This window comes from Cupressus sempervirens, chromosome 6, assembly GCF_028749045.1.
Source record: "Cupressus sempervirens isolate cs-2001-9-10 chromosome 6, ASM2874904v1, whole genome shotgun sequence".
In the NCBI taxonomy this organism is placed as follows: domain Eukaryota; kingdom Viridiplantae; phylum Streptophyta; class Pinopsida; order Cupressales; family Cupressaceae; genus Cupressus; species Cupressus sempervirens.
Window position 1 is genome coordinate 241,955,597 of NC_143123.1, and position 16,921 is coordinate 241,972,517.

The 16,921-nt window shown below is 35.7% G+C and overlaps 1 protein-coding gene across 1 annotated transcript; it reads left to right on the plus strand.

The window, feature by feature from the left end:
• The first annotated feature begins 1,252 nt into the window (after nt 1-1,252).
• LOC149552149 (uncharacterized) lies at nt 1,253-4,187 on the plus strand. The gene has a single exon (XM_089787627.1). The coding sequence runs from the start codon at nt 1,579-1,581 to the stop codon at nt 3,625-3,627; it is 2,049 nt and encodes a 682-aa protein (XP_089643753.1). The 5' UTR covers nt 1,253-1,578; the 3' UTR covers nt 3,628-4,187.
• Nucleotides 4,188-16,921: the final 12,734 nt, after the last annotated feature.

The window sequence follows — 16,921 nt, forward strand, 5'->3', positions numbered from 1 at the left end:
TCTCTTATTTTTAGGTCATTGCAAATAATCAACAACAAAATTATATAATTCAAATTTCAAGTAGTTCCTCTGAATTAATCAGTTTTCCACAACCATTCACTCGCTTCAATGCATCTATCAATTTAATCAAAATGGTATAAGTGACACTTCACAATATCATTTTTTGGTGACTATTACTTTCACTAATATAACCTATTGGCTTACCCCTTGCACCTTCTTTTGGTAGAAGTGCTTGTTGATAAAATAATGCGGTGATGAAAATAAGTATTATACAAACAAAGGGATATGTGACAATAGGTATGTAGTAGAGTTCTTCATTTTATATGTTTGAATATGACGAATTTAAAGTGTAATAAATACCTTGTACCTTGTCAAAAAATAATAAATTATAAACAAAGATTAATGAATATGAAATATCCTTACATAAGAATATAGTATTTTATAACAATAAATACTGTTTTATATATTTATTAAAATTATTTAGATTACAAATCAATTATATTTTAAATAAAGACATAGAATGTTAACACCTATTATATATTTCATTCTACTTTGGAATATTGCATAATAAAAATTTAAAACTTATATTACAATTTCATCACTAATGCAATTCCATTTAGTTGCCCATGAGGACCTCTCCCGCTTCCCTGCTCTTTAATAATGTAAATGAAGTCCAAGTTTCAGGGCATACCCAACCTAGAAGCTTTGTTAAATGGAAAATGTTCACCCACATCAAATAAAAAAAAATCTTATTACATTAAAGAATTTAATCCCACTTCTAGTCATGATGAAAAGACCTATATAAGAGCACCTATTAACTAGAAAGCAAAAATGTTGATAGCACAACTTCGAACTAGTTCACATCAGTTGCAATGTGAAACTGGTCGGTGGCAAGTTCCAAAGGAAGAGTGGGCAGAACATATTTATTTTGTAATATGGGAATAGTTGAGACAGAGCAACACTTTGTCAAAGACTGCCCGGCTTACAATGACATCAGATCTGGTTATACAAAAATATTGTAGAACAAGGACTTCAACTATTTAGTCAAGGAAGATCAAGTGAAGAGAGCAACGGATTTGATTACCAAACTTCAGAGAAGGAGAGACAAATTAAATGGAACTTTACAATTGACTAGTTTCGCTCCTAACTCGGGAGGGTGATTGCATGGGTCCCATAGACTTCTTTAGTCTCGTAGACGTCATTAAAATCTATCATATCATATCATATCATATCATTAGTAGAACCAGTCTGACGGAATGCGACTGTTCATAACATGGACAACTGTATCGAAGCGAAGTATGTACAGACAGTATTTGTTCTCATCTCTTACAAAATTTTTCATGTTAAGTGACGATGTTGTACTTTTCTGCTTGATAAAGCTTTATTTTATCCGTTAATGTTCTGTATATTCCTCACCAAGCAGACTTTGTTGGCCGCTACTGCTTGGCTACCCGAACTATCGGAAGGGATTTGAAGGCTTAGGGGTCTCACTGTTCTCCAATCCGCCTACAATGAAGGGTGAGCGCAGGACTGAAGCTTTGATGCCTCAAGCTCAGTTTGTAGTTAGTTTTTAAGGGCATGGGCAGGTGGGTCTCAACAATTTCCTACCTCCACCACAAGGCCATATTTGGGTTATCACATTTTGCAGTAGATTTCTTAGATTATAATTTCCTTGGTCCTTCTTTCAATTCCGGCTACCATGTCAGCTGCAAGGGATACCGCCCTGCAAATAGAGGAAGAGAAAGAGGATGTTGTGGGAACCAAATGTGCTATCCTTTTAACACTTCTTTTCCCCTGTTTGGTCCTTATAATCCTCTCTCTCATAGTTCTTTCGTTTGTGCTCATTTTCAAGCTGCATTTCCTTTGCCGAACGCCTCTGCACAAAATAGCCAGAAATTTTGGCAGAAAACAATGCTAATTTGGAGTTTAAGGCTTGAATGTGGGATCGCCCATATAAATTATGCATCTGAAGCTACTAGAAGGTTGAGGTCTGATTTTGAGTCATTTTATAGAAGTTATTCGTCCATGGGTGCTGCCGCTGATCTCAAACGTATGGCAAAAATGGAGGTATTGGAGGCAGATAACACCAACGATGAGAGCGAAGAAGATTATGGCGATGAAAGTAGTCAGGAGGATTGTATAGACAATCAGGAAGAGTGCGAGGATTCTGGAAAGTCTGTTGATTTTGGAGAAGTTGAGAGAGTCTATAAAGTTGTTGAGGAATTGTTTGCATCATATCAGAATATGGAGGCGGCTCTTGAGCGATGTGAGGTTAGTCTTTCCCATACTTTAGTTTATCATGTATTGATTAAATTTTCGGAGGCCAGGAAGCCTGCTATCAGGTTCTTCCGATGGGCGGGGCAGCAGATGGGATTTTCACACAATTCTCTGACTTATAACATGATGATAAGTATATTGGGTAGAGCAAAGCAGTTTGCGAGTATGGGTGAATTGTTGGATGAGATGTGTAAAAATGGATCCGTGTTGACAATTGAGACCTTTGAGATTGCAATCAAAGCGTTTGTAGCTGGCCGTCAAATGAAGAAAGCTGTCCAAATGTTCACTTTGATGGAAAAGCACAACTTTAAGGCTACTATTGACAATTTTAACTCTATATTGTGTGCATTGTGTCGAGCAAATCTTGTAAAGGAAGCCCAAATGCTGTTTGAAACAATGAGAGAAATCTTCCCCCCCGATGCAAAAACATATACTGTGCTTCTATCAGGATGGTGCAAAGTGAGAAAACTGATAGAGGCAGGTAAATTGTGGAATGAGATGGTGGATGGAGGATTCATGCCAGATCTTACCACCCACAACATAATGTTGGAAGGCCTTTTTAAAGGAAAAAGGACACGTGAGGCTGTCAATTTCTTTACCCTCATGAAAACGAATGGTCCTTTGCCTGATGCCATGAGCTATACTTTTGTTATTTGTGCCCTTAGTAAATTGCAAAAAATGGACGGAGCTATGAAATTCTTCATGGAAATGCAGGAAAATGGTTGCTCACTTCATGCCACGGTTTACACTTGTTTGATCACAGGTTACGGCACTGCAAATGAGTTGGATAGGGCTTATGAGTTGCTACAGGAAATGAAAAATAAAGGAATTCCCCATGACTGCCAGACCTACAATGCTCTGCTCAAAGTCATGGTGAATCTCAGAAAACCAGATGAAGCCACTAAACTCTTTGGTGAGATGATACAATGTGGCTTTGAGCCTACTATTCACACATACAATATGCTCATGCAATTATATTTCAGCACCAAGAAATTTAAGATGGGCTTGAATGTATGGAATCAGATGGCTAAGAATGGTTGCAGTCCTGATGTTAATTCATACACTGTGTTTATTGGAGGGCTTATAAGGGAAGGCAGATCACAGGAAGCTTGCACCTATATAGAAAGCATGATTGAGAAAGGCATGAAGGCTCCACATTTTGATTACAATAAATTCCTGGCCGATTTTGCAAGAGAAGGCAGAACTGATATATTTGAAGAGCTGGCACAAAAAATGAAATACGCAGGCAAGTTAGGTGTTGCAAATATGTTCACCAGGTTCTCACAGAAGACAAAAAAGAGGATGAAAAGAAGGAACACTCGATCTGTTGGGCCTGTGCTCTGTCGATAACTCTGGTTGCTGCTCTGTTTGATTTCTCAAATTCCATATACCCTGTTGGTGCAGCTCCATTCCAAGAATGCATTGTAAGTGGAGGGACATCATTTCTGGATAACAGGGTCTTACATATTTATCAAATAAGCAAAGCAATTACTTCAAAATGATCAGGTTAGGTGAACGCTATGATCCTTTTGTATTGTGGATGTGGTGAATGCATTGTTAGAGGAGTGTTCTTTGAACAAAGAAGTTGCTCTTAGTCATTCAAGAAGTATACTGTGGAGATGTTGACAAACTTGTAATTATAATTTTTAGCTGACTTTTATCATGTTACAGCCAACGCTTTGATTTCCCAGCGGTTGGAGTGAGTCACTGAGTGTAGTGCCCATAGAGATAGGAGTGAAGCTTTCATTGTATATTCAGACAGTAATTCATGAAATACAGCCAAATGCAGTAATAACATAGAATTGTGTTTCATAATTGAGCCATTATCATATGATCAAACAATCTCACATGTAAGTTTCCTTTGTTAAGCCAAAATGATGGCAAATGATAAGACTGCAATTATGATATAACTAGGGGTAAATTTTTTTCATAGAAATCTTCAACAGAGATTAGGCTGGTTATATATTTCAGGAGTTTGATTTGTACCCATTTGTAATTGCTTGTTGACATTATGACATGTTTCCTCATTAGATTCTTCTTTGTACCTATTTTCAATGTTGGTTTGTGGTTCTAGCTTAAGGAAGAAAGTAACAAAGATATCTGTTGTTGATTTACAATTCCTGATGGAAGTGCAAATTATCAGGGTTCATCTGGGCATATATTTGTGGCATTATGATGTTAAGAAAGAACTGGCAATAGTGATTGTCGTTTGTCTTATAAATTTTTAGATTTTTCTTTTTGGAATTTTTGTCAAGTTTTTAAATTCTCTCTGCTGGAGGTACAAACATTGGTACTCCTTGAGTAGAATGAGGATTAGCTCAAAAGGTTTTATACACATGGAATTTTGTGAAAGAAGCATACAACCGGTATGTCAAATTTCGCATACTCTGGTGGACTATTCAGGTTTCAATATATGGTAAGCTCAGATAAAGGCCTTTGCCTTTACCAAAGATGTGTACAGCTAAATTAGCATTTTTTATTTTCCCTCTATACATAAACCAGCCTTGAAAAAGCACACAAGCACAGAATTTCCTTCCGAGGTATGATATTTAATGTCAGATAAGTAAATGAAAAATGAGTACTCCGTGTGCATGTGCGTTCACATGACACATCCTTGCATCTGTTGACCACGCAGTTAATCAAGAGTTCAAGGCATCAAACAATATCTATAACTTTGTACTACTCATCCAATCATTTCATTACTCTTTCCACCTCATCCAACATTTATGGGGAGTGCTTTAGGACCTCTTCTTCGTGATGGATTATGAATGTGATGATGATGACTTTAATGTCCTCCAGGCTAAATTTGATCTGGATAACCCATTATAGCATATCTAATTTGATAGAAGATTCTTTCTATGATTGTTAAGTTCTATGATAACATTGTGAGCATTGCTTGATTGGCTTGGTTAAGGTTTCATGCATTAATTCATGACTACATTTAAAAGGTGTCTTATTTTAGTTTAGTTCCTTTGTAGCATTTTGGCCCATCTGCCAATTTTGTTTGGTAGACCATGTGAGATGGTTTAGTTTAAAAGTTGTCTCATCTTCTTTTTGTTCCTACGTAGTGTTTGGGTAACTCCCCATACTGATTCCACTGTGTGGATTGTGTGAGCTGTTTCCTAGAATAACAACAATGTGAGCTGGTTAAATTTAAAAGGTGTCTCATCTTCTCTTTGTTCCGTGTTTGGGTAACTCCACTTACTGATTCCACTGTGTGGATTGTGTGAGCTGGTCCCTAGAATAACAACAAAGACGGTGTTTTAATTTTTTTGTTTCTATTAGAAGCCTTTCTGTTCTGTTGAGACTAGTTGTCTGTGGCTGCTGAATGCCTAATATTATGTCTACACATGCTTTCTCTATCAACATTTTGATGTTAAGCTCTTTAATCTTGAATCTGAGGCACAGGGCTGTTTGTGTGAGCTTATAGTTTCTTATACTTTTACAGCTGTTTGATCGTCAATGCTTGCTGGCTAGCTATCATCAAGATGGAAATTTACTTTTCTAATCTATATATTAGTGCAATTGATATTTTATAACACTAACAACATAGCAATTAACATTTGGTGTTGTTGCATTTACGAGTTTGGGCCAGAATAAAAGAAACCAATGTTAGTCAAGAATACTCATTCATGACAGGCCTATTGATAAAGAAAGATTAATACACCAAGAATGAGAGAACAATCTAACAAGAGACTTTAAGTATCTGTCGAGATTTGTGAAAAAAAAAAAGAAGTTGAGTACTTTAAGATACAATATGGGAAAAACAAAATATATAGATACATTGTTGAATTATCTACCTATAATACTTGCAAGGTATTCCATTATACAACAATAGCTTTGTGTCGAATGTGTGACCACAAAATACATAGACAGCAAATTAACCAATGCTATGAAGGAAGGTATTGGTGGGAGGAAGAAGAGAAACATGAAGACTAATGTCTTTCTTAACGAAATTAATGCCATCAAGTCTAAACAAAGGTGGGAGAAGACCATGGCACGGCTAGGGATCGATTGGGAAAGTAGATGATCTCTTCAATAATAAGAATGAAGGGGATTGTAGAAGACAGCTAAGAAAAGTCCATTACCATATTTTTGGAGTCAAAGTGAAAGCTGGAACCAAAAGATACATTGAAGAAGCATAAGATATATAGCCATTGTAAAATTTGGAGCCAAAATATATAGCCATGTATGGAGGAATTTAAACACGCATCTGGCTTCAAATAATAGCTTACAACAATCAAAAGTAGAGTGGGTAAAGGTTGCTAGGCAACTTCTTGTTATTGAAGAAGGAAATGACAATCTTTCCAACCAAGTTGTGTTGGTAGTTTCAATAGAAGATTCAATTGAATCATCAAAGTGGTTATGCCCCCTCTTAGTGAGGGAAGTATTCATTTTGAGATATACTTGGACTAATTTTTGGAGAACAAGAGAGCGATATTTGAGGCATCAAAGTCTTTCTAATCAAAGGCATTGAGCCAAAGATGCTAGGAAAAGTTGTTGAATTGGAGAAAAGAGAGCTTGAGGGCATTGGTAGTAAGTTATGGATCGTTAAGGTTAGTGGAAGGGTTGAGGATTCAATTGTATCCAAAAGTGTTGAGAGATCAAAGAAATGTTCAGATTATAACTTCTCGAGTAGAAGGTTCAATTCACTACCATTGCATTAAGGACAAGTAGCAATGGTGACTCCACCTACTAGTCTAACTATATAGAGGCAAAATTTGCTTAAGTTTGATGTCGTTGAATCAAAAGATCAACCACAATGTTGTCAAATTTGTGAAATGATGTAGGAACATTTGGGTCAACAAGCAATCTTGCATTGGCCAAAAAGGTTCGGTTTTAGTTTCAGTTTTGGTATGTGTTGGTGGTTTGTGGCAAATTTGCAAAAATGAAAATTTTGCTTCATCCTCATTATCTAGATTTGTAGCTAGTGTTTGCGAAAATAGTTGTTTTGAGAATTTTGTGAGCTTTGACAACAAATCCTTTTATATTCATAGATGAATTTAAAAAATGTGGAAAAGATTTTGAATCAGATTCTTCACTGCTTGGGAGAATTTTTAATTTTTCTATTCTAGCCAGCTGGTCTTTGGAAACAATTAATTCTAGAGATTTTAGACAATGAAACAAAACCCTTTTATGGGGAGTTTCACAAAGCGAATCAACATGTACTGGTTACTTTTAAGTTAAAAAAATGAGCATCTGGTAAAACTTTATAGTCTTAATGTATAAAGTCAATTTTTTGGCTTTTTTGACTTTTGGTTTTGTTATTATTTAACCTCCTTTAGCCCTTGCTTCATTCCTCGTACCTATCTACATATGAAAATGTGCAAGGAGTTTAAATGATCTAAAGTTCCTTGACTCGGACTTGGTGAGGCTGGCTCGATTTAGGACTGGGGACTCGACAAAAAAGCTTTGCAAAAACTTGACAAGTGAAAAAAACCCAAGAAATTTACAGATTTTTGAGGATTTAAAACTTGTTTCATGCACCCTTTATTGAAAAAAGCTTAAAGACATAATAACATCACCAAATAGAAGCTAATGTGATCACATACATAAATATCCACCTATTACAAAACTTAAAACGCAAATTGTAGCTAAAGGAAATAACAAACTTAGATATATAAAATTATAAATGTTGTCAAATCTATATAGAACTTATGGAATATGAAATCCATGACACCAAATGAATATAAATTCATGTAATATGAAATCCATGACACCAAATGAATATAAAAATCATGTAATATGAAATCCATGACATCAAATGTTCCAGAATCCAAACATATATGAAAAACAAGTCTAAGGTAGGTCCTAGATGATTGAATGACCATAGTTTGTGCCTATGAGATACCACTTTGACCAACATTAGTTGTGTTTGTGCCTATGTCTAATCGTGCTCTATCCTCCTTTGCTATGGCCATAGCCTCAACTTCTCTATTTGCCTGGCCAATCCGATCAAGGTCCTGATCAATGAAGATGGGATCGGTAGACTCAGTGGCCCACTAGGATTCTCGGTTGGTCTCCTCTTGCATGATTAAAATGGAGTCACTATACATAATCTATTTCATGCTAAGACGAAGGTTGTTATGAACAAATACTAGATCATTCAACCTCTCTACGGGTAGTCTATTGTGCCTTTTTGAGTGAATGTGCTTGAAGATGCTCTAGTTGCACTTACAACCCAAATCATTGCATGACTGGCTCAATATACAGATGACAATTCTCTAAAGTTTTGGGTTTTAGGCCCAAACATTTGCCTCCATCTATTTGAAATAAGGAAAAGGAAAAAACTCAGTCTCATTTCCAACTTTAAGACTAAATTATAGAAACAAATTATGCACTCAACATATATTTTAACTTGGCTGCAATTATGTGTGGGTGACTTTGCACATTCGACCACCAAATTACTCCCCTAGTGCATTATCAAATGCCTCTATATTATGCACTATAGTTTTGATATTAGTATCACTAGTATTCATCCTTTCTACCACTCAATAGAGCCCAAGAAGAACCTCCTCATCCACCTTGTAATCAGGGCAAATATTGTATGCCAAATTAAGGTAATAGTCGACTGCATGGATGGGCTTGTGAAGCTGGAGGTAACGTCTCCTATCATTTATTGCCCAAATTGGACAATACTCATTCTCATCTCCTCCATATACAGATCTAATGATCTTCATGGCCATATCCATACCCTCATATTTGTAGCCCATAGTGGGTTTGTCCCCATCAACAACTCATAGGATAACTACTGAGGGCTTAGTGACCGACAAATATTGTGAAACTGTAATATTTAAGTGCAAATGAAAATAAATAAACTAATAGTATGCATATATATTAAAAGTAAATGCTAAAACATAATGTACAGTTTTAGAAACTTTACCTTCATGATCTTTGCAGAAAGGTGTCCAAAAACCTATTCATCAAAATGCATCGCCTACATCCATCCTTGTAGTGGTCATAGCATAGGATGAGGAATTCCATTCCTCACCAACAAACATATGCCTCAAAGCTGCCTTTGGCTGCGTCATAGATTTTAATGTGATAAAATTAGACCGAATCTTGTGATTCTTGGGCTCCTTTTGTCTTGTATATTGCCCAACCTAGATTTTATAAGTCTAAGACCAAAGCTAATAGTGCCACTAGAAGGAGCAGAAGTAGAGTACCAACAGTAGTAGAAGAACTAGGATTAACTGGAGGCATGGAAGAATCCTCTCCAACTCAACTTACAAATAGGGCTAAATGAGAACCAATACTAGCTAACTCTTGCCTTTGCCTCTTCTTTATTTCCCTTGATTGTTCAAATGTTTCTACTACCACATAGCATGCATGAATAACCTTGGGAGGTGCTTGTATGCACTGCTCAATATCATGGCCACGTATCCCTACAATATGGTATTTAAATCTATTGATGCCACCACAATTAATTTCTTTACAAGATTTATATTTCACTTGCCCTTGTTCTATTAGAAAATTCTTTGGTATTTTGCCAAGCCGCATCCTTTTGATTTGTTTCCTTAGCCTAACGCTTTGTAAGATCAAGAATAGACTAAATTGGTTTGAGTTCGGTTCCAAGTTTGAAGTTCAAGAAGTGGTTCTCAAGTTTGTCAAAATTTTGGAAAGGGGTTTGGGTTTGTTAGTACAAAAACATGTGAAATTATATATATACATATTTATGAAGCATGAGTTAAAATCCGAATGTAGCATAGTAGCATAAACACATCTAAACAACAAAAACACCATAAACTTGTAATCATAGTGATCATACCATCATATAGTTCAAGTAACAAGTTCAACATCAAAGATTCAAAACATTAAAAATAAATCATAGCATCAAGTTCAAGTATCATTGTTTCACATTCATTGTTCAACTAATGGAATAAAACTCTATTAATATTCTAAGTTCTTCAATCTTCATCTTCTTTTTCATATTTGTCTTCTTCATCTTCTTCTTCTCTGGTGGCATCAGTTGACCCAGCAATAGAGCAAAGAAAAGGAAACCACAACAAAAAGTGAACCCACGGTAAAAAAACCGAACCCACAGCAAAAAAACTGAACCCTGCCCAAACCACCCAGCGAACCGGCCCCAAACTACAGACCAGTTCAAACTTGGGCTGGTTTGGGGGGTTTAGGGACAAACCTAGTAACTTAGAAAATAGAGATTGGGGAAAATATGGTTTTTAAAATGTCAAAGATGCCACACTAACACAATTTTATAAAAAAGTTACCGTTTGTGCAATGTGTTTTTTAAACTAATACAAAAGAATAGGGTTTGTTCAATTTTTTTTAGGTTTTTAGTTTTTTTTTAAGCTTTCTGATTTTTATTCTTTTCCTTTTGAATTCAAAGTCAAACTTCAAAATTCAAATAAAGAAAAATCAGTAAGCCTACATTTTTCTAGGAAAAATTGTAAATACATTTTAATTTTTTTTTCCCTAAAAAAGTAGTGTTTGCTATTGCTCTTTCATTAAAGTTTGGAATTTAGATTTGGAAGGAAAAAATTCAGATTTCAATAATTAGAAAGTTTAAGAAGAACAATGAAGATTGTTTATCAGAAAATACAAAACAAAAAACCCAAAAAATCTGTAAAATTTCACTTACCTCTTGGAACAAATTTGAAATGAGATGGAAGCTCTTTGCAATTGTTGGTATGGACTCTTTTATGCTCCAAATTCAAAAATTATGCTGTCCCAATGTGATTTGTTGAAGAATTTTAGCTCTTCCTCTCTGCTGGTTGCACTTCTGTGGACTCTTTATTTTGCTTTTAAAGCTCACACTCGTCTTTTTTCTCAATACAATGAAACAAAATGGACTCTTATTTTTCTTCTAAGCTCACACTTCTCTTTCTTCTCAAACAATAAAACGAAATTCTTTTTAGGGTTGCAATGAAGAAATAGAACAAAAAGGAGTAACTTAAAGCATTCATTTTTAATGTTTTTTCTTGGACAAACTGTTTTGTTCGCCAGTCGAATCCCATCAATGGGACTTGGCGAGTTAGGTCTGATTTGTGACTTGCCATGACTCAGCAAATCACAGCCTAGACTTGTCTGAGTCTGAGTCCACGTTCCTGGGACTCTCCCAGGGTCACCTGGCTTATGACTTGCCAAGTATAGGCGAGTCCTGACAAGTCTGAGAACTCTGGAGTAATCTGAAGGAAGTTTCAGAATGCGTTAATAAAGAACAGAAAGTGAGACACCAGAGGAACTGAAATTAGAGATTGATAAACACCTCTTATGATTGATGAAAGGGAGAATGTAGTGGTAGCGATTAAAAAGGCAGCTTCATGTATGTTTTGTGGCACTTTAAACAAAGATAATTCTTGCTGTTTTTCAAATAGAAAAGGAAGATTAAAGAGAGGAATTGTAATGCCTACATGCTGGAAAATGATGCCTTTATGAAGGCGTAGCAATTAAAAAGCCTGCTTCATGTTTGCACCTTAATCAAAGATAATACTTGTTTTTTAATAAAAAAAAGGAAGATAAAGAGAAATTGAAATGCCTACATGCTGGAAAATGATGCCTTTCAGGTAGTGCCAGAATTGGTATTCATTTTGGGTAGATCTTAAAGACTGTTTTCTTAAACATTTACAAGTGAAAAAGAGATGCCTTAATTTGGGAAATAATGCAGATAATAAGAGGATTTAACATACCTATGAGGTGGAAGAAATTTCTTGGTATTTGGGCCTTGTATTCATGATGAGTCTGCTGATTTACTTATGCACATGCATTGGATAGAGGGGAGAGAGAGAGAATAGGTTTAGGTAAAAAGGAAAAGATCATTTGAAATCAGGGAATTTAGCTTCTCTTTAGAGGCTGTTACAGAAAGGAGTTAAAGCAATATGTGTTGCAGATTGGAGATACAGAATAGAGAGCGCTTCTAGAGGGAAGGAAAGAACAATTGGGTGTTGCTGCATTTAAATATGGGGGTGAAAAATGAACAAAGGATAAGGGTGGAGTTTTCTTTTGCTGTAGCATTTTGATTGTGTAATCAAATTGTTATCATTTGTGGGTCAGCTAAATCAATATATGTATGGGATTTGTTTGCATTTATTTGTTTTCTGTGTTTTGTGAATTTGATTAGCGTCAAAGGCTGGGAAGATTGACAATGCTTATAGGGTTCTTTGTCTTTGATTTGTGTTATGAACCATTTGAATTGGTAAAGGGTTGACTTATACATTATTTGGTTGTGTTCATTTCTAGCAACCATTTGGAGATTGACATTTGATCAATACTATGATGTCTCCCCAAGTAATAAAAATATGTGGGAGAAGCTATGGAAAAGCTTTGAGAAAGACTTAATACCTCTTCACGATGATAATAAAACTGTTGTAGTGATATATCATATTAGACAAAAAAGGCATGAGAATGTCTGAATCGACAATCATAGGCCCCAAGAATTACTAGGGAAATTAGAGTAAGAATTAGCAGATGGACTTGAACAGTGTTGCTTCATCAAAGATTTGATAGCCTCATTTCAAAGAAAATGAAGGTTGTGCCATGTTATCATATGAAGAAGCATATAAGATGGTCATGACTATTGTGATAAAAAATGAGGAGTCTTTGTCTTCTAGAGGGAAGGGACGGTCTCTTACAAGTATGTCATGTCCCAATTTTAATTAATTGACTTGCATGGATTAAATGATCATCCCAATAGTTTCTATAGCCTTAGGCATGAGTTTATAAGTTTTTCTATTTAATATTTGCTTCTTGTAGATCACAGTTAGATTAAGAATCAAGATCTCCAAACAACAGGTGGATGATGGTCCAATTAGTGAAAGGGCAGTCAGCGTGTGATGAAAATATCCCTCATATATTGTAATGCCTTGTCAATTTTTGTTAAACCACTTGTTCTTTTGACATTTGTCATATGGCTTAGGAAGGAGTCCAAGAAGGCAGAGAGGTAGACCATGCCTATGATAGTGATCTAGTATTTTTTTTAAGTTCAATAGTTCTCCGAAGTAAGCTTGAGTACAAAAAGACGAAATTGTGGTATTGACAAATGCAAAATATTATCTCAGCTCATAATACATAAATGATCTCTCACGATCATCTCAATTAGTTTCAAATTGAAGAAAACAAAAGGAATTATGGAAGCATACAAGACATGACATCCCTTCTTGATTCAATGTAATTAATGAGTGCAATGCATAGGCAATTCCAAAATGGAGCTGACACTTATTGAACATTACACGGACCACTGGACCAGACATACAATAATAAGCACTATGCAAAAACGACATGCAAATTTAAGGTACTGAGCAAATATTATGCTAATTTTCATTTTTTGCCTTCATGCCTATTGTAACATTACAAAAATTTGAAAGCCCTTTTTGCAAATTTTACAATTTTTCCTTTCTGCAAAGTTGATTTGCAAGGCAACACTACCTTTCAAAACTCAAATTTTAAATTCTTTGATTGTCATCAAAATGAAGCCAATTCTGCTGCCCAAAGAGAGGGAAATGCTGCCCAAATGCCAAGTCAAAGAGGATGCACTATTGAAGTTTTTCCTTCTCTAAATAAGATGCCAACCAGGAAATAAATGAGCTCCTCAAATTTGTAAAGGAATTTGCAGCTTGCAGGGCAGACTGCTATGCCAAAATAGGAAGCTGAATATGCAGATTTCTTTGCCACTCATATAGTTTTAAATTGCAATTTGTTCAAACCAAAGATGCAGTTCAAAAAGCCCTGTATTCAACGCCCCATGGAAATAAATGGCAAATGATGACTTTGAATAGGAGATCAAAGTCATAAAAGAAAGAAAAATATTGCAGATTGAAGAGAAAATACTATGTCTCCCAACAATGAAGTGATTGCACATGAGGTGGAACTGGCTAACTGTTGTTCAAAATACCTAAAGATTGCACCAAAATGTAGAGGTCGAATGCTGAATTTCATTGTCATAAATAATGTTGAATTGTTGGAGCTTCAAAATATGAAATACCACACAAGGTAGCCAATGCAGGTGTGAATGCCACACAAACAATTCCATAATAGTTGCTAGCTTCATGTAAAAAAATGCTGAAATTTCCACTGGTCGAAGTGCTGAAGAGCAGAAAAGTCCTTGTGCAAAGGGAGTTCAATATGTCAGATCAATGTCTCCACAAGTTGAATTTCAACAAATCAGCCAAGTTGATGCCTCCACAAAGATCAAAGCTATGCCAAACTTGCAAATAATGATTCCAAAAACAGAGGTTGCTTGCAGATTGACAACAAATTTTGCTGCCCAATGTTGAAGTTGCAGATTCAAGCATTGAAAATGCAGGTCAGTGAGCAAATATTTATAAAACGGGACAGATCAGATCAGAATTGGTGTCAAAGGACAGATCAGAATTTGCCAAAGCGCTTTATAAAACGGGTAGCAAACTTGAGTTAAAATCACTGAAAAAGGAAAAGGCTCTCATCAGCTTTGTTCAATTGGAAGGATGCTTGACGATTGTGGAGCAATCACCCCATGACTTGCTGCAGGTTGCTCTTGTTCCTATAATAACAACATTGAATCAACACAGGTGGCTGAAACATTCAGATGGTGAGGTTAAACTGTTGGTTGCTTCTTGTTTGGTGGAGGTCATAAGAATTTTAGCACCACAAGAACCTTACAAAGAGGACATCATGAAGGAGGTTGTACAACTATTGTTGATAGTTTCCAAAACCTTGAGGAGAGCAATAGCCGTCATTTCCCTAGAAGGACTGCTATACTAAAATCATTTGTAGATTTCAGGTTTCCCAACCTACTGCTTAACTTGGGATTGTATGATGTAATACATAACATGTTTCACAATCTATTAGGTACAATTGGGTAAGAACACGATGCAGAGGTTATTGCAGCCATACAAAGCATTATGGTCATAACAATTAATGAGTGTGATGCTTATTTCCAGCCACTTCGACAAATTTAGTTAAAAATTTCAAATAGAGATAAACGGCTTCAAAAGCTGCTTGTAAGCTGGCAAAAAGGTGCTCAAACAATGTGAGCAAAAAATTGAGAAATATAAACAACAATGGGCTAAAGAAGGATTAAGGGCAAGGGAATTGTAGGTTGTGGAATCTCAGAAAATAAGCAAGAACCAAATGAGGAAATAGCAGATTTGTTTCACTTGTAAACATTTTTGGTCACTTGGTCACACTTGTGAGGTAACAAGGAGGAAGAGTCAGCTCAAGAAGTGCAGATCAGCGTTGAGGAAGTTTAGGATTTGTCAGTCTAGCTTCAACATAATGAGGATCATGAGAGGGAACCCACTATGGATGATGGTAAGGATTGTTCTAGCATATTATATGGTGAATTGGAAGTTGTAATTGACAAGAATTTTCATGAGAATGTCTATCTACATGATATCTCGAAAAATGAAAATAGACCTCTCCATGAGAATGGACTATTTGAGAACAATGGCATAATAGTTGACAAGACAATACAAACAAAGATAGAAGGAAATTCTGAGAATGGTGCAACTGTAAATGAATCTGCTACTCAAAATTTAGAGCAAGATGATGTTATTATAGGGGCAGATTTGAAGGACCAATCAGAAATTCCATTTCAGGTTGATGATTTTGGGGCATATAGTTTGGAGGATAAGCTGAAAGTATCAAATTATGTGATTATTGCAGCCTTAGTTCATTTCAACACAATCCAAAAAAACATTGAAGAAATCATGTGAGAAGTTAAAGGTGTTAAAAATGAGAAGGGAATAATGAACGAAATCAATAGTGCATACCTGCATGCTCTTAAAAGTGCATTAAAAAGAATGAAATCAGAGTACTTGAAGTTGCTCAAAGATAGGGATATAGCGATTAAACATGCTGAAGATAAAGAGAAGGAGATAGATGAGTTATGTTTCCAACTAAGTATGACACATTACTTTTATGAGGCTGAAAATCAGAATTCTATTGCAGCCATTCACAAAGAAGATGAACAAAAAAAATAGAACCATGGAGATGGCACAAACTGCTGAAGGAATCAATATCATTTGTGGGTATGAAAGGCAGAACAATGTTTCTGCCATTCCCTATCCTAATGAGGCACATTTTGCTAACAAAGACCATAAGGACCAGCAAGAAGTCAAATACATAGGTTCTGATTTTTACAACAGCAGTGACATAATCTCACCATATCATGAGGTAGAAGATGAATCAAGTACTTTACTTTGAAAACTATATGTGGAGGTGATCATTTCATTGATGGAGATGTTGATTTTAGTAATGGTGCTTATGGTGAAGCAAATAATTTAAAGTTGTCCTTAGTATGCCTTGGTTTTTACATCTTACCTACTTATCACCAAGTTCTTATTATATGAAAACTTCCTACTTATAGATTAGTGATTCTATCTTTCTACGTACTCCACCTATCAGTGGCTGCCCTGCTTGGACTATTAGTGCATTTACATAATTTATCACCAAGTTCTTATTATATGAAAACTTCCTACTTATAGATTAGTGATTCTATCTTTCTACGTACTCCACCTATCAGTGGCTGCCCTGCTTGGACTATTAGTGCATTTTCATATTTGGCTTGGTCTACAGGGGCTAGTGAGTTCCATGCAGATGATTGGGAACTACACATGTTACGATATATTTCATATGAGATGTTTACGGTTCCAGTTTAACGACATATTGATGATAGCATTCTCATTCTTGATGCTGATCCAAGTTATGA

Coding starts and splice junctions, on each gene's coding strand:
- LOC149552149 (XM_089787627.1), top strand. CDS start 1,579: ATGGGCAGGTGGGTCTCAACAATTTCCTACCTCCACCACAAGGCCATA.